Here is a 24,916-nt window from a genome sequence, read left to right on the forward strand (position 1 = left end):
CCTGTCTGTATATACTGTTGTTTAGCAGCGGTGTCCTGCGTTCTGCATGAAAATTTCTAAAGCAAACGTTTTACCTTTAAAACTATATTTCCAACAGTCTAGACTTTTTCTATGGGAGGTATTAAACTGGATCTATGCTGCAGTGTAAATGTTAAATAGACTGGTACTCATATAGTGCTTTTCTACTCTGAGCTCCCAAAGCACTTTTTACTACACACCTCATTCACCCAATCAGACCAGCATGTTTTTATATACCCAAGTTCCTGCAATAGCTGGGGAATCAATCTACCAATCTCCTAATTGGTGAACAACCTGTTCTACATGCTAAACCATCATATCAAGAAAGGGCACATTTGATTGGCTCTGATATGTCACTTTTGACTTGAATAACAGGTACGACTCGGCAAGCTCAACTGTAATTTTTCATTTAATTTCACTGCCTGATTACTGTCGACTGTTTATAATTTTCTAGGTATTCCTGGTCATTTGAGGCTCACCTTGAAACAGGCCTTTGTGGAGGTGATATAAAAGTGTTTATTGTCATGCTCTGAATCATCTTCACAGGTCAGCAACCTTTTTAAGGTTTGTTTAGCAGTAATTCCTCAGAGTTGGACTCTTAGACATTTCAGAGTGTAGTGATCTCTCTTTATCTCCCTATCTCCTTTAAAAGCATACTGCTTCTTTGGTGTGCCCTGCTCCATACAGGGTTTTTTTGTCTTATGACCAGACAGTGCAAGAACGTTGAGAAAAATACAAAGGTGGCGGAAGTGTGAATAACTGTAGGCTGTTTGTGAGATATTTCTCAGGGTTGTAAAAGTTAATTGAAATTGTCTGTGGGAATGTGCTGCGACACCAGGTTGAGCAGCGCTGCCAGTGCGCCCAGCGCCCAGCTGACAGGCCTCACCGCGACGGTGGCAGTTGTTAGATTAGCTGACTAATCGAAGCTGGGCTCTCACACAGTGATAATCATATTTAGACCCCAAATGAAATTTAGGTTTGAATGAAATTCATCTGTATGCGGGTCTCTAGAGTTTGAGGAATATACAGCATAAGGATTTAGACACACTAATCTGTGTCACTGGACAAGACACTTACTTGTGAGTGACTCAAAGTCATCAATCAGTACCCGAAGATATCAGCTTTGGTAAAAAGTTCAGTCTGTTGATGCGTTCGTGTGTGTGTGCAAATGAAATGCCTCGGATTTAAACCCAGTTTAATCTCCATCCAGAGGAATTGCCTTCCACCTGATCAGCACTTATGCATTTATGTAGTTTTATATTTAGCTTCTTTTTTTTTTCATTTTTTCTCCTCAAACGTACTTATTTGTTCAGGTTTTACTGTTTTGTTTACTTATGCATTTGATCGTGTGTATGTGTGTACTTGTGTGTGTGCACATGTTACCCCATTCTCCTGTAGTGAAGGGTGCATTGCTGGATGGCGGATCAGCTTCTCGCAGCTGCTTATCTGGCCCAGGTGGGTCACGGCTGATACCTGCCTGAGCCACGCAGAGCAGCTAACCTGGAAATTGATGTTTCACATCAGCGACCACCTCTCTCTGCTCCAGTGCAGGAAAGCTGAGGAGGAGGAATGCATATGTGTGCGCATTTCTTTCCATGTGTGTGTTTGTGAGAATGTATCTGTTGCTGTTTCTCTTTGCTCCTTTGAAGATGGACATGCGTGTGGCGGTTAGTGTCGTGACTCAAATGCTGATAGAGATAGGCTCGTTTTTTTTTTTATGCATACGGAAAAAGGCCTTCTTTTTAATTATAAAGAAGATGTAAGTTCGAAAAAAGACAAGAAATTAAATGTCATGGAAAACTCTTAATGGTCTTTGAAACTCAGAAGGTCTCAAATACCACTAGAGACGATTTTCAAAAATCTCTTAACTAGGTTGGGATAATTTTCTGAAAATTACCCGAGCATGATAGAAGAAAGTGAGTTGCAGCTGAGACAAAGGATTTGAGTTTAGTGCACATTTTTTGCAACACCTCATTTTTGCCATCAGCAGCATCAAAGTTGCGATAGTAACAGTACTAGGTTTTTGTTTGCTTTACTTACCGCAAAAATGCGTTCGTTTCTGGAGCAAGATATTTGCTAAACCTTCAAATTATTGTTTGGATGACATGCTAGATCAGCCTATATCCAGCCGCTTGCAGTGTGTAATATCACCGTTGGGTCGTCAGAGGCTGGTGTGCATTCTATGAAGAAAGGTTATCTCGTCCTTGTCTTGAAAGCTGACATTTGTTCTCATAAAGGCCATTGTGCTGGTGCCAGATGGAATTAACTGACATGTGGGGTGCCTGCACTCTGTCCCCCATTTTGTAGACCAGTCCCTGGCTCACATGTGCTTTCTTCGATTTACTCTATTTTAATAATTTTGGTCTGATTATGTTCTCAGTATACTTACATTCACATGAAAAACCACTACAGCCTTTTCAGTGCACGTTCATACATAGTGACTTTAGCGGTAGCTCTTAAGTATTTGTCTCTTTTAAATATGTGCGTGTTTGCTGTAAGCTCCATAAAAGGCCAAGAGGGCAGGTGAGTGTGTTTGTATCTGTATCCTGTAATGTTTATGTGGTTTTTCACGTTGGTGCAGCGGTGAGCTGGAATGACTGCAGTATAATAGAACTCGTCTCTTTTATCTCACAGCCGAGATGATGTGTGACGCGAGGCCTACTTAGAAGTGCGGATCACTTTTTTAAGGAATTAGGCAAGCTTGTCTTCTCTGCCTTTCTTTTTAGCCCCCATTTTTGGTTGGTTGGTGTTTTTTTTGTTCTCTCCTGTTTGTCTCCCTATGTGGTGGTTTGTCTCCAGTTATTTATTTATTTTTATTACAGATTCGGAGCTTTTCCGCTATCAGTCATTGTGTATGGTAAGGTACCTGCATTCACGCCTGCACAGCCTCGCACACTTACCATACAAAATACGAGGTTGTTTGTGCTCACTTTTAACCCACACCTGTCACAGTTCTCGGGAGATAGTGATGACAGTGCGTCTTGCTGAAGGAGACGCTCTTTTGTTCATGAGTTTGTTGTTGTTCACGAGTTTGAGGATGACACGGAGGAGGGGGGTGGCGTCCCAAACCAATAAACCAGAGCAGCTGTCATTGTCCAGATCTGTCCTGTTTTTGGGGTGGGGGGTGGGGGGTTTATGCCCCCCCTCATCACTATGTCCCTTTCCCCAGATTGACCAAAGAGGTCAATTGCCAATTTGCCAGTGCCAATGTCTTTGTCAGGAAACAATATTAATTTTGGCTAATTAGGACCTAAAGCTAATGAGCACTACAGATAATGAGTTCATTTATAATCCATAAAACAACTGCGGCGTGTTATGGGATGGAGGGAAAAAAACTGTGATGGTGGCAAATTCAGCTGCAGCGTAACAAACAGTCTGGACATATGCGTTTACACACACACACACACACACACACACACACACACACACACACACACACAGGGCATGCTCTTCAACACACTCATGCTCTCTCTTTCTAATACACAGACACTCACATACATGCACGCACACACACTTAAGGCTCTGGCATGTCTGCATTGCAGTCCTGTACTGGTCAGCTTAATATATTTTCAGCCAAGCTTTTCAGACAGTGACCGTCCCGTCCCCTTTATTTTCTATGTGCATCTCCTCTCTTCTCTCTACCTTTGTATTTCCAGCTGTTACCTGTCTCACACAGAAAACAGTGGGAGTTCAGATAGGAAATGTGATGTGGAGGAAAAAGAAGAAGAAATGAAAATAAAAATTGGGGGGGGGAAATCATGGGAGGAAAGTGCTGGAGGAATATTGAAGGAAAAAAATGAAAACGAGAGAATGAAGGATTAATGGAAGGGAAGAGGCAGGCTGAAGCAATAAGGGGGTGAAGGAAAACGTGGATGTGAAAGTGATACACACATGGAGAAATTGGAATAGATACTGGCAGAGGAGGCAAGGAGAGCAAGAGGGCTTCACAGCAGATGGACATGAGAGAGAGACAGTGGGAGAGGGAGAGAGAGCAAGAGAGAAAGAGAAGCTGAAGATAGAGCTGTGGTTGTACCTCTGCCCAGCCAGACAAAGTCCAGCTGGCATTGACTTGGCCAGTTAGTCAGCTAAACCTAACTGAGCTGGAGCTGACCGGGATCAGACATGCTCGGGCGGCGTCCAGACCAGAGTGTAGTTTTGCAACTGTTACGGTACACCTGTCTGGTGAGGACGAAGTCCCAGAGAGATCACCGAGCTTGGCTGCTGCCGCTAAGTTATGTTAAAGTTTCCAACAATAAATTAGGAGTAATGTGATGCTATAACAATGTGATCCAGGGGTGTCAAACATAAGGCCCGGGGGCACGAATTGGCTTGGCAATAACTCCAATCTGGCCCACTGGACAGCTTTGGAAAACATAAAATGCATAAAATTTGGACTTTTAGCTGTATTTTCATACATTTTACAGCTTTCTCTTTACTAACGTGGCCATTCTTGCTACACTAAAGTTAATTTGATTTTTCACCATCTACTACAGAAATGCAATTTTCAGCATTTCTTTGTCACATAGAAAAAGTGAGACACATTGTTGAAAATATATAATATATAGTGGGTAAAATAAGCATTGAAAACATCACCAATTTCTCAAGGTGCTATTGACATTTCTCCAGGTGTCAGTAACAACCCATCCAATCCATACATGTCGGTGGCAACTCGGGAACTCGACAGTTAGCAGCATGGATGGTCAGCATCAATGCTGCTTCCAAGATTTCCAATTTTGCTTTGAGAAAGTTGTGTTGTTCCTTTGCTGTTAGGAGATATCTGCAACTTGAGAACTCGCTGATAAAAACAGAAAGGTTACCATTGCTGTCTGAAGCATTTCAGCTGGAACTGCTCCTTAGACAAGGCGGGACACTTTGTGCCACCTCTGGGTGTTACTTTCAGTTCAACCTACCATGTGTCGATAGACACCGAAGTAGATACTTCAACACCATTTTCGGTATTTTCAGTGTTAACAAAAAACCCAAACATTTATTTCCACAGACATGTCTCCATTAAGCTGCTTTTTATAAAACTTGAGAATAGTTTTATAAAACCCCACATAAGCCAAGTAAGGAAAGTGGAAGTATTAAGTGGATTCAGTGTTGTTTATATTCACCAACACACTGCCTAAACAAAATATGAGATCTTAATGTAAGGTAGCCAAGTCCGAGCTTTTAACCCTATGACAAATTTGAAATGTCCACCATAATGCACGACCTTTTAAAAAAAATTAATTAGATCACTAACTGTACCTTAATGCCTCTTCCGTAATGACTTCAACATTCAGTGGTGTCTGCCATTTGGGACTGAAGTAAGTGGATCAAAGTGGCCTTGGAAAATATGAGATTTCACTTGGCAACAGGATGGATTGTAATCTATTAATTTCCTGTCTTTAATGCTCTATAGACTATTCAGCACATAGTTTAGAAGTATTTTACAATATACAAGCAGTTCAGCAGCCAATTAATCTATGACAAAAACAAAATAACGTGTCCTCTCTCTGGCATTCACGAAGGAGTCATGGTCCCAGGATTTTGTGATGCTCTTAAGTTTTGGTTCCTGTTTTGTATTTTAATGTCATTTCTTGTTGTGTTTCAAGTGCTTCTGTCTTCTCCACTGATTCCCTGATTGTTTCCACGTGAGTCTTGTACTGTCTCAATAGTCTGTCCCTTTCCTTGTTTTTTTAATGTGTGTTTTACTGTCTTCACCTGTAGCCCCGTTTTATTGCGTAATCGCTGTTTTGTAAATGTATATAGTCTTGTCTTTGTACATGCAGTGTTCCTCGTGAATCCTGTTCCTTTTAGGTTCTATATTTTTTGCTCGTATCTTTTAGACTGTTTCTCTAATTTTGTCCTTTGCCCATAAAGACATTTCCTCATTACCTCTCCAGCCTGTGTCTTGTACTTGGAACCTCTCTTGAACATCAGGCCACATAACAGAGGATGACAAGTATTTATTGATTGGCAGCTTTAGTATTAGCAGTAAAAATTACTTTACCTACCTGAGGTGCTCAGGTAGCTTGGTAGTTATTTAATAAATATTTAAAGCATTTTGTAAGTTTTCCAGGAACTAGAATGCACTTCAGTGTAACTCATCTTAGTCTACAACATGTCTCCATGCAGTTCCTTGCAATATATAGATAGATAATGCTAAGCTAATCAAATGCATTTATTTAACTGATCATCAGCAAATGTGATCATCTCTATAAAAGCAGGCGTATTGGTAGTTTGCTGCTCTGGAGCATTCAGGTGTGTTTTAATATAAGTCCAATGACGAAAGACATCAGCAATGATAATGAAGCAATAGTTGCTGCCAATCAATCTGAAAAAAGATCTAAGCTCATTTCTGTCATTCCACTGTGAAAAGGATTATTCAGAAGTGGAAAACATTCAAGACAGTTTCCAATTTTCCCAGGAGTGCACGTCCCAACGAATTCCCAAAGGTCAGATCATGCAATGCTCAGAGAAATTGCAAAAAGGCCTGTAGAGTTTGAGCTACAGACTCTACAGGCCTCAGCTGAATGTTGCCTCATGTTAAATGTTAAAGCTCTTGACAGTACAATGAGAAAAAGACTGAACAAGTATGGCTTGTTTGGAAGGGTTGCCTGGAGAAAGCCTCCTCTCTGAGCATTGCAGCACAGGTTGCAAACTTGCATCTAAACAAACCACAAAACTTCTAGAACAATGTCCTTTGGACAGATGTTTGGTTTTCTCCAAATGTGGTGCTGTGCATCATGGCCAAAGACAGCATATCAAGACAAATACGTCACACTAAGCATAGTGGTGGAGGGATGAGCCTGGGCATCCTCTTCTGTACACCACAGTACTCTAAAGTCAAACATGAGGCCGTCTGTCTGTCAGCTAAAGCTTTGCTGAATGGCTGAAAAATGAATGAACCAAGATGCTGCAATGGCCCAGTCAAAATCTAGATCTTAACCCAACTGAAATGCTGTGGTGGGACCTATACAGAGCTGTGCATGTGTAAACGGATGCCCACAAGCCACACTGAAGTGAATCAACACTGTAAAGAAGAGTGGTCACACAGAAACCAGTCCAAATTATTGCTGCTAAAGGTGGTTTTAGAAGCTACTGGAGCATCACTCAGTTTTTTCACACACTTCTGCATTTTGTCTCAGTTTTTGTTAAATAAATAACTACATGATTGTTGTTGTTCTTTTTTTTTTGTTTTTTTGTTTTTTTAAAGAATAAGAAGGACATTTTTTTCATTTCTGAGTGCTCAGAAGGGTTCCATATTAGTGGCAACAAGAACTTTAGGTCACCTCTCACTTGCCAGAGCCTCATTCTTGACCCTAGCTCCTGCCTTACCCCCAACATCTCCATCCACATTCGCAGGGCTGACAGAAACAACATCAACCTTATATTTCAGCAATACAGGGGACAAATGATAAACATGTAAACGGGAGAGAAAAGAGAAAAGGTCAAAAGGGAGAAGCTTTTGTTTTAGTGTGAATGTGTTTATGTGTGTGTGGCTTCACGGTGAAAGTGGCATGTTCCATTACCCGAGCATGATTTAGCTTACTCTGAGGTAATAGTCAGTCCTGGTGGGGTCAGCAGAGGGCCAGTGTGGGAGAGGAGGGCATGTAGGGAGAGAAACGAGAGGTAAACAACAGAATAAGAACTGGCTTGAAAATTGAGCTTAGCAAGAAAAACCAGATGAAAAGAGCAAGACGTGAAGAAAGAAAGAAAGAAAAGGAAAAAACTGGGCATTCTTCACAAAGTGCCATTGTTGATGGACATTTTGGCATATTGGCAGGAGTGGTGCGGTTTGGGGTGGATGTGTGTGTTTTGGGCAGGCATTTGCTTTTGTGACAACGACAGGCCAGGCTGGCTGAGCCGTCACTCCAGAAGCCTTAGCAGCACACAGCCACCTGTCCACTCCTATCAGCGCTGCCTGTGTCCCTCTGTCTGGCCTCCACAAGCAGGACGGAGCGTGACGAGAGGATGACAAAAAACGAAAGCGAGAGAGAGAGAGTGGGGGAACAGCAAGACTGTGATGGGATGGAACAGAAAATAGCAAGAGCAAAGAGCTTTACTGTGTGATCGGAGACCGAACGGAGCTGCGTGTGAATTTGCAGTGACAGGTCTGTCCCCCTTCACCAATGCGTGGGATGACTGTCCACTAATGTCCTTCACTGTCCTCCAATTTTCTCAGCTTGATTGGTTAGTCACAGCCTTGTCAGTCAGTGTTTTCATCACTTCAACATTTGGGTGTATTAGAAAGCCAATCCCGAGCCGGACATCCAATCAAATGCCTCGTCTTCCTCAGATCGCTGTGCGATCGCTCTTATCATACGCAAGGCAACCAATGGTTCGTGTCTGGACGGAAGGCAGCTTCAAAAAATATTTGCAAGAGTTTCTAATGGTATTCTTTTATGTGAATTATTTCTTTTTGTCTTTAAAATATACTTAACGGTAATCAGAGTTGCAGTTTCCTATGACATTCATCATTGTGCACCTTAAAAAAACAAAAACCTTGATGCCTCTTTTTCTGGAATCTCAACAGGAAACAAACAGATCACTTTGACTTTGTTCTGTTTTTGCAAGGTTACAGCATAGTGAGGAAGAATTTTTATTTTAAGCTGTGAACAGGTACCCAAACCATTTGTTTCCAGTACGTTTCGCCTCCTTTTTAAGCTCTCTAATAGCGATTGCCTCCTTTCTACAGAAGACAGCCATGAATCTGTACAGTACATATGCTACCCGACAGTCAAACTGCATGTTTCTTTGTGCTTCTCTCAGACATTTTATTTATCAGTTAAAAAAGAGGTTCCACATGAAATGTACATTGATATGAGTACTTCTACATTTTTATAGCTTATAAATATGTTTATCTTGTGTTACTGAGTATGTACAGCCTGTATACTAAAGTTATACGCACAGATGTTGAGTGTGTGCTTTAGGAGGTGTGTATTTCTCTCAGGAGTGGCTAAAGAAAAGGCAGAGGGTGTCCGCTCATCCGTGACAGATTTGGTCATAAATCTGTCGGATTAATACACAGCCTCTCAAGGACTCTTATGGTGTATGTTGTTGAAACACAGGAGTCACTTAAAGCCAGACTCAAGGTACTATTTGTCTTTGGCTCGATTCCACATCACAGTTATTGATGTCACCAACACGTGTGTGAACACTTAAACATGAGTACGCGTGCATACAGGAGAAAGGAAACTGAAGAAAATGAATGAGAGGAAGATGAAATGGAATATGGCAAATGTTTTGTTTCAGAGGAACTTTTGAAAATATTTTTGTGTGGTAAATCTACTTTGTTTTGCAGCAGCAGACAGATTTAACATCCTTTAAAGGGTTCTAGCTGTGATTTGTGTCCACTATTCAACAGGAACATTGTAGTCCTCTGCAGTTTTCAATTTACAAATGGGTTGCATTTGTTTATTTGAGACATAAAGACTTGGAAACATTATTGGTGAGCCATTTTCTCTTTTTTCCCATCTTTTTATTGTTAGCTATTTAACTGACCACCGTGGGGGAAAAAGGTTTTACTGTCAGTCTCCTTGGTTATTTTCATCCTACGGGGATATAAACTAACAGCATGCATCCTTTTTTCAGCTATTAAAGATGCCTCCCAAAGACGTACTTCTCTCTTTATATGGAAATGGAGGTCCAAGCACTTATTTTCTGGCCACCACACTATTGTCATTCCAGGAAGATCTGTTTAGTTTACTTCTGCGTCCAACTGGCTTCCCCGAGGCCACCTGTATCTGTAGACGTTAACGCAGCGCACAACACCGTGGGCATAGAAAGCAGCAATGAGTTGATTTTTAACTCATTTCCATCTCATTTCTAAAGGAATAGAAGAAAGATTCATTTGCTGTGTTTTTGACTGGTGGCAAGGGTGTAACTTAATGCATATGCCCCCAAGAGGTCTCTTAAAAGGATGAGTCTGAAACTGCTTAAATCCCCTGATGGAATCTGACTCATAAATTAGTCTCAAAGTGTTTCACATGAGCCAAATTGACTGACGGAGTTAAGTTTGTACGTTGCTATGACTGCTGAGGGTTTGGACTGAGAAGTGCATTGTGCTTCATGCTTGAGAGTCCATTTCTGTCACTCTCACTCAACTGTCAGGATGTGTTGTGAGGACCTAACATTGCATCTCACCTGTTTGAGGTGTGGAAAAGAGCAGAAAGTTATTTTATTACGTCCTGAGCAATTCTTTCCCCATATCATTGATTATTTGTTGTAACTAACAAATTAATATTGCGCAACTCCCTTGTTTCAGAAATGCTCATATGGATCCTGCTGCTGTCTGATGCTCCAGATGTATATAATGAATTCATAAGAAAGACAGCTACAAACACATGAAAGTATTAAACATATCATCTTTACAGTGCACAACAAGATAGATTGCCTCACATTAAAACCAAGAAAATGCAAATATTTTAGAAATTACTCCAAAATGTGTTTAAAACTTATATACTGTTGTTTATTTAAACTTTTTTCTGTCTAGAAATGCAGGTAAATAACCGTAATTTGTTGATTTAATCAACAACTAATTTTTGTAAAACTGCAAATGTGAAAATGTATGCATAACAACAAAAATTATTGTTTGATTCATCATGCACACACAGGTGGATTAACCATTAAAAACATGACTGTAGCATGAACCTTACATTGGGCAGTGGTCTAAAAAATTTGATAAGCATTTATTATTGCTGAGTCTCAATAGGGACATATTCTGTCCCTATTGTCTTCATTTCAGTAAATTTAGAATATTTTTATAGATATTTCAGTTTGCAAAACTGTACATGTGAATATGGTGAATATAGAAATATTCCACATGCATGTGAGGTATTCTGTGATTTCAGCTCACATACTGACACTTGCCAGAAACTCTTTGCGTCACATTTTATCTAAAGCTAAGCCTTAGTCCACATCTCAGCACCAAAACTGACATAAAATATAAATGACCAGAGTATGCAGAAGTCAGATTTTGCATACCTGAGTTCTTTAAAATCCAAACTCTTTTCATCTAGGTTTTGTCTCTCTCACTTCCCTCTTCAGTATCATGTCCGTGACAGACTGAGATTTTTCTAAAATTCAGCTTCACAGTAAAGTATTTACCTCAGCTAAGACAAAGTCAGTAATAGGTCAGATTAACAAGATTCACCATAGCACATATTCCATATGCATGTATAGGGACTGGTGCATTAGGGGTGTGCATGCTCTGCTAACACACTGTCAGACATACCACAAACAGAAACTGCTGATAGCTATTGCAGCCGAGTATATTCAGTAGAATTTCCTCCTGTATGTGTGTAAGTTTATAGCACAGCTTTATAGAACAACATTATATGATATTACCCTGTTGCTTTATTCAGGTTACTCTCTCGCTCTTTCTTTATGATATGAGTGTTTGCGTCCTTGCATTGTGCTGTAGTGGCATATAATTTGCACATGCTCTTGTTTGCTTTTGTGCTTTAGCTCTGCGCTTGCTATCTGTGATGCTGAAAAGTGTACGGCACTGTAGCTTGGAGTCACACTCATAATCACAACTGTTCTGTTTGACAGATGTGAAATTTAGTTTTGCTTCTCACCACAATCTTTTTTCAAATTTTCTTCACGTGGTAATCTATAAAGTGGCAAATGCTTCACTTTAAAGTAGAAGTGCGCTGTATGAAATTAGCTCATGCTGCCAGTTAACTTATGACAGTGTTTGCCTGTGTGAATTTTTGATGGCAGTGATTGATGTGAGGCAGCGCGGCTTCAGCTTGGCATTGCTGATGTGTTTGAAGGCTCTCTTTGTCAGCGGATAGACAGTGCAGTAACATGAGTGGCATCATACTGACTCATCAGCCAACTGATTGCATGACTTCAGTCTTACTGGCCCTGCCTCAAGACAACCCATCAAGTATTTATACAGAGCAGGTAAAGATCAAGATTCTCTCCAGCACCATCCTGCACAGTCAGTCAATCTCATATAGTTCGAGGTGGCTTCATCCATCCATTCTTTCTTTCTTTCTTTTTTTTCTTTTTTTTTTGTTTGCCCCTGCTGGTAGACAGCTGAACATTGCCCATATATCCATTAAGCCTCTGTGCTCCATAAAATTTAAAGCTATAATTCACTGCATGCCTGAAATTGCAGTGCTGACAGTGCCTGTCCCAGTGAATCAGAACTCAGATGAACGAGAGGTCTAGAGATGTCACCAACATAATAAACAGGGCTTTGGCCTACAGCCCCTTTTCTTTCTCAAGCCTGAGGCCCCAGGGCAGGGCCGAGGCTAGTCCCCGTCTAACGCGCACGACTCTTATTGATCCAGCAGGGATTGATGTCCTCCAGCGGCTGATTTAGCTCCCCCCACGGGCCCCCTTGCCTTTTCTAAAAGGTTGGGCTCAGTAAAACATGCAGGTGTTGCTCTCTATAGGTTAGCAAGTCTTCCTTGCTTTTTTTCCTCCTCCTCTTCTTCCTCAGTTTCAGGCTTCTGCCTATAGTGGTAGTGTGAATTTCAGTCCTGACATAGTGAAGCAAAAATGGTTTGTCTTTACGAACTCATGCTTTTGGAAAAGTGCTTACAGTAATGGGGTGTATTTGTTACGCCCTTTAAGAAACATCATTGTTCTTCCTCCTCTCTTCCACTAACATCTACCCTCATTTTTCCCAGCTTCCTTATTGTGGCCATCTCACACTCCAGCCCAGACATTTAAACCTAAATGCTCTCATTGTTTTCTGTAAGCTTCCCAGTTAGGTATCCATCCTCTTTGATTCTGTAAGCAGGTGGAAAGTGTTTTTATTTAACATTAATACATCTTTATGGAACCTTCACAGCTTGAGTGAGCAATCTGAAATTTGTGGGGTCTTAAGAAGAAAGTCTCAGATTCTTGATCTGCAGATCTAACAAGATGTGGTAGCTGTTTCAGTTCAGTCCCTAGATGTTTTTGTGAGCTTACCTTCCTTTGCTGTGTTTCTGACCCACTCATTCTCATTCCTATGCTGCCAGAAGCAGCGGATGTCACAGAGATATGCACAAGGTGTCCCTCAGGATCTGTGCTGTGATTCACCGGTCGCAGCAGTGTAGGATGCTGGGACCTGTTTGAAAGTGTCAAAATCTGCATTCAAAAATGTATAAGAGGCTAGATTTAATTTAGTTTTAGTTTTATATGCTGTTTAACTTTTTTCTCTCTCATTGTTTAGTTATATTTACACACAAAGCATCTTAATCAAGTTCATGATGGCAGTTCTTGCTGTCCTGGGAATGACGCTGTCTCTGACTTTGTGACTTTAGTGTCACTTTACAAACGTGAATACAACCAAAAAGTGGAGAGAAAAGTGAGAAAGTAAGAGGTTCAGAGGACAATCGTAGAGAGAAAGGTGAAGTAGAGAGATGGTTCCTCTCGCCCATTGCTCTTGTCATGAATGCAGTGTTGCAGACTAGAAGGGATGGGGAGGGGGTAATATTAATGTGTACTGTATCATTCATAACAGTAATACTGGCATCACTTGCTGCTAAATAGCATCATTTGTCAGGGGAAAGGGCTTGGTGTCACAGTGTTACAGATAAGCATTAGAGGGATACCTACGCTACACACACACACACACACACACCCAAACACAGCTGCGTATATGTGACTTTAGAGGACATTGCACCGACTTACATTCATTTTCTTTACTCCAACCTAAACTATAACCATTAGTTGCCTTACGTTAACCAAAACAAAACATTTAACTATGTCTTCACCTTACATTTTAATACTTCAACCTAAATCATGACCCAAAGTATTTTACACCTTTTTTCTTTACCCACAATCCTGAAAATGAATCCTAATGTTAAACTAACACAGCATAAATCTAACTTGAAATGAAAAAACAGTGTTTCAAAAATCTGTAAGAAAAAAACCAAAACAAAATGATACAATTAACCACTTTTCTACAATTCGTCGTTTATTGAAATGTCTAAATCTTTTTTCTACCTTAATTTATGCTCAGAATGTCTTTCACCAAAGTATAATATCCTAATATCTCAGAAATTTCCATATTTGAGGACAAAATAAATTATGTAGATCCTATTGTCTTTATCTAAGTACACCCATTTTGCTCTGTTAATGTCTATAACCTTAGGCAAGGTTAAAAAAAAATCTGTTAATAAAACAAAACTGACCCACAGGAGCCAGAAAAGAAGTTCTCAGGCAGTTTTACTGGTCTCTGCACTAAATCTCTATGTAAAAAATGTATTTATCGCAATAATATATAACTACACACGTATTTGGTGATATAATATATTAGCATCTAGAGCAGCCCTTCGTTTGTCTAATCAGGGCAGAGAATCTAACTCATATTCTCAGTAAGTTGGTCTCGGTTCATCTTTCTTCTCAGCAGTAAGAGTTAATCTTCCACAAGACTGTCTCTCATACATAGTCTGAAATGAACATTTGTTATCCTTCACTCAAGTGTATGTCTACCCACGTGGAGCAGACAATTCGTTCACAGTCGAGAGGGCCAAAAGGAGGAGGGAAAAAAAACAGTTATTATTGATGACTATGGGGTAAAATGCTTAATTTGCACCGTCTTCAACCAAATTATAACTCATATTGAAAGCAGCTGAATTTGCATAAATCTCATTAGACTGCAATGAGAGGGGTTCATAAATCGTTATATTAATTAGTCATTTTTGCCACCCTTTCATAAGAAAATGGGGTGTATTAATAAAACGAGAGGGGTGTGTGATTGTGAAGCCTAATTGGTCACTGTATTAAGCAGTTTGGTGCGCAAGTGACAGATTTGATTTAGTTTGGCTTCACTTCTGTTGTCTGGCCAAGTACGTCCGAAGAGGGAGGGGGGGACAAGTGTATGTGTCTGTGCAATTATTGAATGATCTGTTTATTTTCTCTTCTGTCCATGCACTCCTTTAAAAAAACTGTTCTTAACAGTAGTCAAATGCTTACCTCAGCATATATCACCCTGAGGTCAAGAGGCAGTCAAAGAAAATTACGCCCCAGATTAAGTTAAATGTGTTTCCGTGAGGTTATCCTGTCTTGACATTTAGGATAAATTCTCAAATTTTTGAATTTACAAACAGCATTTTTTGCAAATCTATTAACAGGTTGAGCACAAATAGCAGTTACAAGGCAAAGATAAGCCCACAGTGTTTTGGTATAGTCCTCTTCTTCTTCTTTCAGCCGATCCTTTAATCTGCCTTCATGTCATCCAGCCCGTGACAACAATCCTCCGCCTTTGTCTTTGGCCAACAACGGCACCCTGTTGGCCAACAACACTGGAGACGGTCATTCTTAACCTGGACCCCGACCGATCATTGATGAGCCGTGTGTTTGATTTGGCAAAGATTTTTGCTGGATGCCCCTCCTGACATAACCCACATTTATCTGGGCTTGGGACCAGGGAAATACACTGGCTTGGCTGGGTTCTTGCTATAGTCCATCCATCCATTTTCCCAAGCACTTATGCAGCTAGTGAGGAGGGTGCTGGAGCCCATCCCAGCTATGATAGGTTGAGAGGCAGGAAACAAACACGGGTAAAGTCTGTCACCGGACAGACCAGAGGCACAGGGCAGAAATGAACAGGAATTTTAAACTAGGTACCTGTGAAGTGACAGTGACTGGTATCTTAATGTATTTTATGTACCGTATGTTTTGGACTTCAGGGAGGAAAACCTTGCCTCTGATATTTGGGAAAAAGCTTCTAATCCTTCCAGGATTCATATATATATATAATATTATTTACAATGCTGTGCTCAGGCAGTTTGACCCTGGAGGGTAATGAACCTTGCCGACCAGCTTGGAGGTCTTGATACCGTCTTCTGTGCCGCTCTTAAACACAACCTCATGATACATTTGTCCAGCGTGGCGGATTAGCCTGCATGATAGCACGCCACCTCTGGCTTTGATTAGCCAGCTTCTACTCTTTATGATGAATGAAGCCTGTGAGCTGCTGCAGCTCCAATTAAAATTCCTTTGCTCCTGCACGCTACTGCATTTCTTTGTGCTGTGCCTTTGTGTGTTTTCAAGTCGACTTCAACCGTTACATTACCAGGACATCTGGAGTTTTACAACATATAGTTGTTGTGGTTCCCTCTTTTTTAGTAGGTTTCCTTGAATATAATGTTGAGAAGTCAGAGTTTCTGTCACGATGATGGTACCTTGTTAACTCTTTTGCATTTTATTTTGATGTATTTATTTATACATTTAAAAAAAAATCTATTTTAATGCAAGGCTAACTTTTTCATGTAGCATGCAAATATGAAAATCTGACATGACAACTGCATTTGTGTGAATATTCAGGAATTGCGTGCTCTCACAAACCAGCGCTTTCTAAATTGCCTCAGTCAATAACAATTTGTTGACGCCTTCTTTGACTTTGCAGGACTTCTGACCTTTGACTCTCTCCCTGACAGGTTCATCGGTGGCCCAGCTGAAGGCAGATGATCCTGAAGGGGAACCCCTCATCTATGGGGTTTCAGGACAAGAGGCCATGAAGTATTTCGTCGTGACCAAAGAAACCGGTGTGGTCTGGCTTCGACAGCAACTCGACCGTGAGGTACAAACAAACGAACTCGTGCACACACATACTAACTGCTACACACACGCTCATACATTACCAAAGCAAATGCACCGGGTACAAGAAAAGACACACAGAACAATTTTGAAAATAGGATACGCGGCGTAAATTATCAAATGATGAAAGAGTCCCGAAAAGTGCAAAACAATGTGAGGGGGAAAGCACAAAGGACGTCGAGCTCAGAGTGGCTTCTGTAGCTCCTTTTTGTTTTCTGCTTTTCTGCTCTGCTCCTTTGCATTACATGTCTATGCAAATTTTGTGCTGATATGGATCTCTGTCTCCACCAGACCAAGTCAGAGATGCAGGTCGAATTCTACGTGAGTGACAATCAAGAGGTAAGAGACAGATTTGCACTGCATTCATAGTTGTGACACATTTCTTCACACGCTGACATCCTGCATATAGCCTGACCTCATATCACACAGAGGCCTTGCAATCTGTCTCTTTTTCAGTCTCTCACTTTTACACTTACCCTTATTTCTCTTCCTCACATGACACCTGTCTGACTCAACACAGTATAGTCACTGAAACAAGTGACATTCAACCTACTCTCCCCAGCGAGAAATCTATCACACACCTGTCCTGTTTTTTTTGACTCTGAATCGTGGCTTTGTGCCACATTTACATTGACTTTGGCTCTTTGTCAGGAAACGTGTGGCAGTGGCTTTGGAACTATTTAACCAAGGTGTTTCTTTCCCCAGGTGGTCAAAGACACAGTTAACATCCAGATCGGAGATGTGAACGATAACGCCCCAAACTTCCACGGGCAGCCATACACTGTCAATATTCCAGAGGTAAGGATGCCCGGACGTTATTTACCGTTTGTACTCGAGTGGAAATGAGACTGTGATTTTATTCATTACTCAGGATTACATGAAAAAGAAAAGTCATCATATGCAAGACAATTTCTATTTAATTTGCTGACTTTTTGAACATCAAAACAATGTCAAAGTAAAAAAAGTTTTACTTCCAGTAGAAGAACATTTTCCTCTGGAATCTGTACTTCAAACTGATGAAAACTTTGGAAAACACAAAGCTGCTCTTGAATTTTAAGAAATGCTCAGAAAACATAAATAAAATTCACCTCACCGTCATGACTATTGCAACAGCTGTAACTGCACGGTGGCTACGTCTGATTTATGGTGATCATCTACTATTCATAGTGCATTTTGGTCTTTGCCATGCTGGAAATAGCAGTGTTTTGCTGCACCTGTGATCTTCCCACGATTTCAGGAGTTGTCTTCCAGCTAATGTTTAGAGAATGTGTACAGCCTCCCTTGCAGGGAAGAGAAAACACCGTCTCCAGTGCAAATCTCAATCTCTATTCTCTCCTTTTTCTGTCCTCCCACTGAATCGGCTACCTTCCTTCTCAGCTCTCACTTCTTTCCATCTTTGTGTCTCCTCTATGCCCTCTCCCTCATCTAATCCTTGATATGAAGTAATTGCCAAAGTGGAGTGGAGGACTTCAAACAGGGACTGAAATCCACACACACAAACACATACACATCCACAAGTCTTGTTGTGTTTATATTGAGCACATACCCCTTTCTGAGTCTTCACCAAATCTTCAAAGCCACTGGCGTTTTCTCTCCCAATCCATAAAGTCAGGCAAATAAATGGGAGAAATAAGGACTGTTTAGACGAGGCTGTTTAGATCACCCACCAGGGAAGATTCTCTCAGGCCATTGAATTGAACCGCCGCTAAGTTGTGTGGGACTCACTTATAGTCCACATGCAGACGTTTCAAGCTCTGCAAACAATAGGATTCAGTTTAGCCTTGAGAAAGCCATTAAACAGGGCTGCGTTTGACCCTCAGTCACTCACATACTGTTAGTTCCCTTGCATCACTTACTGAATTACTACTGCTGTCAATCCTGGCATCCTATTGATTAAAAAATTTAAGCTTATTTGTTTGAGGCTATAGAGAGTGGAAATAAATCAGACTCCAGTGTACTCCCAGGCAGTACATACATCCGAGTTTTCCCCAGCATTTCTTTACATTGGAAATAGTGTAAGCCTGTAAAGTGAGCCATCGCTTACTGAAAAGAAAACATGCAAACCTTGTGTGTGTGTGTGTGTGTGCGCGCGTGTAAACACAATGTGAGACTAATGCAAGTGAAATATGTTTTATCACACATCTCAGTGAACTAAATTGCGTACTTTGCTCGACAAAATGAGACACTGCAATTTCATTCATATTTTCACGACTGCGTTGCAATCACAATGCAGCACACAGTCCAATCTGTACGCACAGAGCTCTTTATTAAGCCGCTCTCTTTTCCACTTAAATCCTTTGCCAGTTTTGGGAACTGTTTTCGTTCATTTCAAGTCAGCCTCTTCCTCATTTTACCCTGTTTCTCCTTCCTCTACCCTTTTCGCCACCTTATCTTATTTCTCAGCAACTTTAGTTACCTGCATTTTTATGGCCTCATTACTTCCGTGACCCTAAGCGACCTTTAGCGGGCAAAGCAAACATGCTGCGACATCACTTCATCATGCTGTCACTCACTGGACATGCCACAATGACTGCGGGTTAAAGTGCCATCAGCGCATCAAAGGAGAAGATGGGAAACGGCGATGAGTGTGGAGGATGAAAGAGTGGCAGAAGTAACAAAGCAGAGGCGACAAACAAAGGATTCAAACGATGAGATTTACCGCAAGTGACAGAGAACGCAGGACGGAAAGAAAAGACCAGAAACAACACAAAGATTCTCGTGGGTTTTTCGAAGAACTAGGATGGGAGGTGTTATGAAGTGAGGCTCGACGGCACTGTCCAGATGAAGCAATGCGAGTGGCAAGGTGAGCAGTGCAGGAGGCAGAGTAGCAGAGAGTGTGTGTAAATGTCATTTTAATTTGTAGAGCCATAAAGAGGGTGAAGGGGAGCAGGTGGGCTGCTAGCATTCCCTCTGTCAGTGCTAATGAGCTCGCCAGATTTACAGCATCCACACAGTTAGGCAGCCAGCAGCAGAGACCAGATACAAAGAGCGACAACTATTACCTAAAATAATGTTTTGATGGAACAGCAGATGGGCTACAACACAAATCCATTACTGGATGAGAAGGCAGAGTGAACGTACAACACACTGAGAAGCATTTTTTCACATTCCCTAAACTCAACAAATGGTCCTCTATAAAGGAAGCCCTCTGTTGACAAGCTCAAAAGCTTTTGCTGAGTGTGCGTCTGTGCAGCACCAAGATCTGAGCAATTGGGAGGCCATCCGTTATTTAAAGACCAACCTTCCCAATACCCTCACACACTCCTCAGCCCAGCTGCCTGACCCTTACACTCACCCGCCGGGAGCCAGTCAGTGCCACTGTAATAATATCAAACGCCATCAGAAACAGCTTCTGTTAAGTGCGCCCAGTGTGTGCCACCTCCTGCTGTTCAGGCCATCCTTGTTCTTGAACACAGTTTCCTTCTTTTTTATTTCTTTTAGTCATTTATTCTGATCTAATCCTCGTTCTCACCAGCACCTTTTTGTCATGCTCACTTACATATATATATACTTCACGCAGATACATTTATTCCGAGTTTATAGCCAGTGCCTCTGTCAGTGCGCCCCAGGGCAACTGTGGCTACAATGTAGCTTGCCATCACCAGTGTGTGAATGTGTGTGTGAATGGGTGGATGACTGAATGTAGTGTAAAGCGCTTTGGGCTCCATAGGGACTAGTAAAGCGTTATACAAATACAGGCCATTTACCATTATCTCTACTCAGTTTCCAGTGACCTCTGCAAAGCATCACTATAGTAAAATGTGCTTTTTTATTTTGGTTGAGCCCCTCCACTCACAACATTGCAGAATTCAGATAGCATATCTTTTTCGTCCTCTAGTCAATACTCTCATTCACCCCTCCCTACAGTAGATATGCAATGCAGTGGAATCCTGTCTTGGATAACGCAGTAATGATGCACACGAGATTGTATAGCCGACTTCTGACCAGCGCTGTAATGCGGTGCATAGATGGATTAAACGTATTGGCAAACAGGCAGACAGGCAAGAGGCTCCTAGTGATATATACCCAAACTTTATCTGTTTACTGTCTCTCAGGTATGTCAGGCAGGTGAGCAAATCCCTCCTCAGCCTCTATTTTCTATCAGCCATATCTCAGTGTCCCTCTCTAACCTACGGTAATCTCTGATGAACTATGGCTGATGATATAAAGCAGAACAACCCAAGGTGGAAACCCCTCAGGTGAAAGTCAGACATCTAAAGAAAGAAAAGCCCTCCATTCTGGCGCGGAGTTGCTGTGCCTGTTTTTGTTTCTTTTCTTTTTTATAGAAATATACTATTAGGACTCATTCTTAGAACTCTAGCTAGACAAATATCCATCTGCTTTCTCATATTTTTGATTAATTAGAGGGTTTTACCTGTTTATGCGTTTGTTTTATAGTCGTGTGGAATTCAAATCTTCATTGTTTTAGCTTTCCGTTGTTGGCTACTACTTTCTCCCACAGGTTTGAGATGGATAGCATGAAGGCATTTCACACAAACACAGAGGCAAATGCACTCATATTTTAGATAATATTGGCAGAGGGTGTTTGAGAGCTCCTATTATGCCTGCGAATGAGCTGTTTAGTGCTTGATGTAGGCTTTGGCAGCAAAGCAGAGGCACCTGCTATTTGATGTGCCCTCTGTCGCTGTCAGGTAGAACATAGACAAATCTGTTATATTCCTTTCTTCTTTGCCTTTGTTCACTTCTGAAAGCTGAAATTCAATCTCTACTATTTTATCACCTTCTGCCCTGTATCTTAGCAGGTTGCAGCATCTGAAGGTAATTTGTTTACCAGGTAAGAAAAAATATCTTAGCTCAAAAAGCAAATACAGTATATGGATGACTTACGTCTTTGCATTTACAAGGTTGTCTGAGAACTTGAAAACAAAAGTCTTGCTTGTTGTGAAATACATTTCTTTTGAAATTAGGCTCATGAAATATGTGCTACTGAGTGTTTACATATCCCACATATGCACTGCACGCAACCATCATCACCACCATCATATACACAAACACACTGTACAGAAACACACACCTGCTTTCGATATGAAACTCACAAACTCCCTTTCTCTTTCATTTTCTCCCCCTCTCTCTCTTTTTACCTTCTAAAAGTCGGATTTGGCCCATAATTATATTAGTATCATCTCTCCTGGTCTCTCCTATGGTGAAATTGAATCTAGTGGTTACAGAGCTGAGTGGTGGCTGGTTGACAGGCGCAGGCCTCGAAGAGAATTCTGCTTGACACTAAGACCCTGAGCCCCATAGGGAGGGATGGAGGGATTTATGAAGAAAGAGAAAAAAAATGGATAAAGTGAGAAGGTTAAATGGGAAGCAGTCAATATTTTACTCACCTAAGGCACCATTTATAACTTTCCACTTTCTACAGTTTTGGTGCACAGAATCTAATCCTAGGGAAAAGTTGTACGTCCCCATTTTTGGAGAAGAAATGGGATGCTGTTTGAAATGTAGATAAAAACCAAAAATGATTTCTAACTATGTAAAGCCTTTGGCGCAAATAGTATAAAATCCGCTTGAAAATCTCATAACTAATTAAGCAGAAAGGCAATGAGTAATATGACTGGCAGTGTCGGGGTTATTTCTCAGAAATAATGTCTAATTTATTCTTACTTTTCTTAAAGGTAGTGCAGTACGTTACCTAATTACTCACCAGAGAAAGTCATTCATTACACTGCTCATTACGTTACCTTCTTGTTAATCTATAAAATGACCTGAAACACATTGGCTCATAATGATGTTATGCAAACAGACTGTCCCAAACCCTATTGTAATGAGGACACACATAGGACCTTTTTCTTAGTTTTTACCTATGAACACAAAACCAACAATATTGCAACGCAAAGATCATAACCAGCCTAAAGACACTTCAATTGACACAGTGGTTCTATTTCAGAAACATAAACAGGACTGCTCATCACTGCTGTTTTTTACCTGTTGAAGTTCAGGCTCTGGCTGCTGGGCCGGGGTGGGCATGCACTCATCTTTATCACTCTGGGTTCTTGGCTAGCTTTGCGTTAGCTTGCTGTCTGTGCAAATGCTTTCAACGGGCTGGAGTTCTGTCAGCAGTATAATGCATTCGTTTCCATCTTGAACACAGTTTGCACTTTACCATCACTCTCTTGTCCTTAAAAGTAAGTCCATATCTCTGCAGTAGACTGTTCCACCATTTATTTTCCTGCCCCCATCTGACATCAGTTGACTGTAGCACAAGCACACAGAAGAAAAAAAACCAACGTGTTTTTTAATTTACCCAATGTGCAGATAGGGGCAGAATCTTTGTTACTTTGTTACTTTGCAAGTAACAACATAATTGTATCTGTAGTGTAATGACAGAATTTAGCACGTGACACGTTAATACGCCTTACACCCAACACTGAGGACTGGGTGTGGGGAGTGGACAATTGAGATCTATGTTTTGTCCTCTGTTGTCAACTAACAGTTAACATTATGCCTACTTTTCTGAAATACGTAAGCTGAACTTCATGTCTGCATTGCTCATTCTGGATGGAATAGGTTCTTTTCGTTTTTGACTGATGATTAATTTTTAGACTTCACTGAGCCTTTCTGGACAAATAGCTACTTAAGGGAGTTGTCAGAGAGATTGTTGAGCCTGTACAACAATTTTTTCCCGCATCCTTTCCAGTCCAAGGGTTAACACAACACATACTGCCGGGGCATCACATACTCTGCCATTCGTGAAGGTAAATCACCTTCTCTTCCTCTCTTTATCTTTCTGTCATTTACTTTATCCCGCTGAGCATGAAGAGCACCTTGATTTGTGTGCTACGCAGAGATGGGTGGAGAATTTGTCTGTCAAAAAAAAGGGAGGGCTTATGTTTGCGAGTGACCATCGGAAAGTGTATTTCGGGGAGAGGGAGACAAGGGGAGAGAAAAAGAGAGGAGTAAAGGAAGTAAGGTGAGAGCGCACAAGGAAAGCCTGGAAAGGGGCAAGATTGAAGGGAGAGGGAGAACGGTGTGCACTCCCAAAAGCCATTAAAGTTTGATTCACCCACTCCTCACTCTTTGAATAAATCAACCTGTCGTTCCCTCTCTCCCTTTCTTTCAAGTCTGTGGTTCCCACCTCTCTGTGCCCACCCCCACCCTGCCTTTGGCACTCTCCTTCTCTCTAACACTCTGTTGGCAGAATTGTGAATTCTGACGAGTTTTGCCAACATAAAAGACAGCTACGCATGTTGTCAGTCCCTCCATATTTTGTAGCTGCTTGTGTTAATGTTTATGTGTGTATAGGAGACAGAGGAAGATAGAGTGCTAGTTCTCATGGCACTTTTGTGTTTTTTAGACCTTTCAAATACAATCTGACAGCATCTGTACGTGTTGGCTACATGTATGAATGAGCACCCCGGTGTCTTTTTCATAAGTACTTGATAATATTTACTTATCTCTTTCAACACAGCACAGTTAACGGATCGACACACAAGATTACACCAGTTTGATCTATAATGGGACGTGTTTGTGTGTAGTTTTGACTTTTGAGTTGTTCAGCTCACTTAAAAGTTTGGTGAATAGGATATGCAGCAGTAATATGGGAAAATATAGATTTTTGTCCATCATGTAGTAAGAAAATTTTTACTTAATTCAACCACATCATTTGTTGTACTGTCCAATCTACGGTGTATGACAAACGTTCTCCATCACCAGCTGAATGAAACTGCCACGACAAGAGCGTCATTACACCTCTCTGAATCGCTGTATACATACACATATACAGGGAGTGCAGAATTATTAGGCAAGTTGTATTTTTGAGGAATAATTTTATTATTGAACAACAACAATGTTCTCGATGAACCCAAAAAACTCATTAATATCAAAGCTGAATGTTTTTGGAAGTAGTTTTTAGTTTGTTTTTAGTTTTAGCTATTTTAGGGGGATATCTGTGTGTGCAGGTGACTATTACTGTGCATAATTATTAGGCAACTTAACAAAAAACAAATATATACCCATTTCAATTATTTATTCTTACCAGTGAAACCAATATAACATCTCCACATTCACAAATATACATTTCTGACATTCAAAAACAAAACAAAAACAAATCAGCGACCAATATAGCCACCTTTCTTTGCAAGGACACTCAAAAGCCTGCCATCCATGGATTCTGTCAGTGTTTTGATCTGTTCACCATCAACATTGCGTGCAGCAGCAACCACAGCCTCCCAGACACTGTTCAGAGAGGTGTACTGTTTTCCCTCCTTGTAAATCTCACATTTGATGATGGACCACAGGTTCTCAATGGGGTTCAGATCAGGTGAACAAGGAGGCCATGTCATTAGTTTTTCTTCTTTTATACCCTTTCTTGCCAGCCACGCTGTGGAGTACTTGGACG

At 41.0% G+C, this 24,916-nt stretch overlaps 1 protein-coding gene across 3 annotated transcripts in view; it reads left to right on the forward strand.

Moving 5' to 3' along the window:
* The window catches only part of cdh23 (cadherin-related 23), a 179,327-nt gene that overhangs the window by 24,830 nt on the left and 129,581 nt on the right, over positions 1-24,916 (forward strand). For all 3 annotated transcript variants that reach the window (XM_025897324.1, XM_019366741.2, XM_025897323.1), the window contains exons 4-6: positions 16,395-16,537; positions 16,846-16,893; positions 17,260-17,352. In XM_025897324.1, the coding sequence (XP_025753109.1) occupies positions 16,395-16,537; positions 16,846-16,893; positions 17,260-17,352 (284 nt within the window). The remainder of the gene's footprint in view (positions 1-16,394; positions 16,538-16,845; positions 16,894-17,259; positions 17,353-24,916) is intronic.

This window comes from Oreochromis niloticus, linkage group LG13 (genome assembly GCF_001858045.2).
Source record: "Oreochromis niloticus isolate F11D_XX linkage group LG13, O_niloticus_UMD_NMBU, whole genome shotgun sequence".
Lineage (NCBI taxonomy): Eukaryota > Metazoa > Chordata > Actinopteri > Cichliformes > Cichlidae > Oreochromis > Oreochromis niloticus.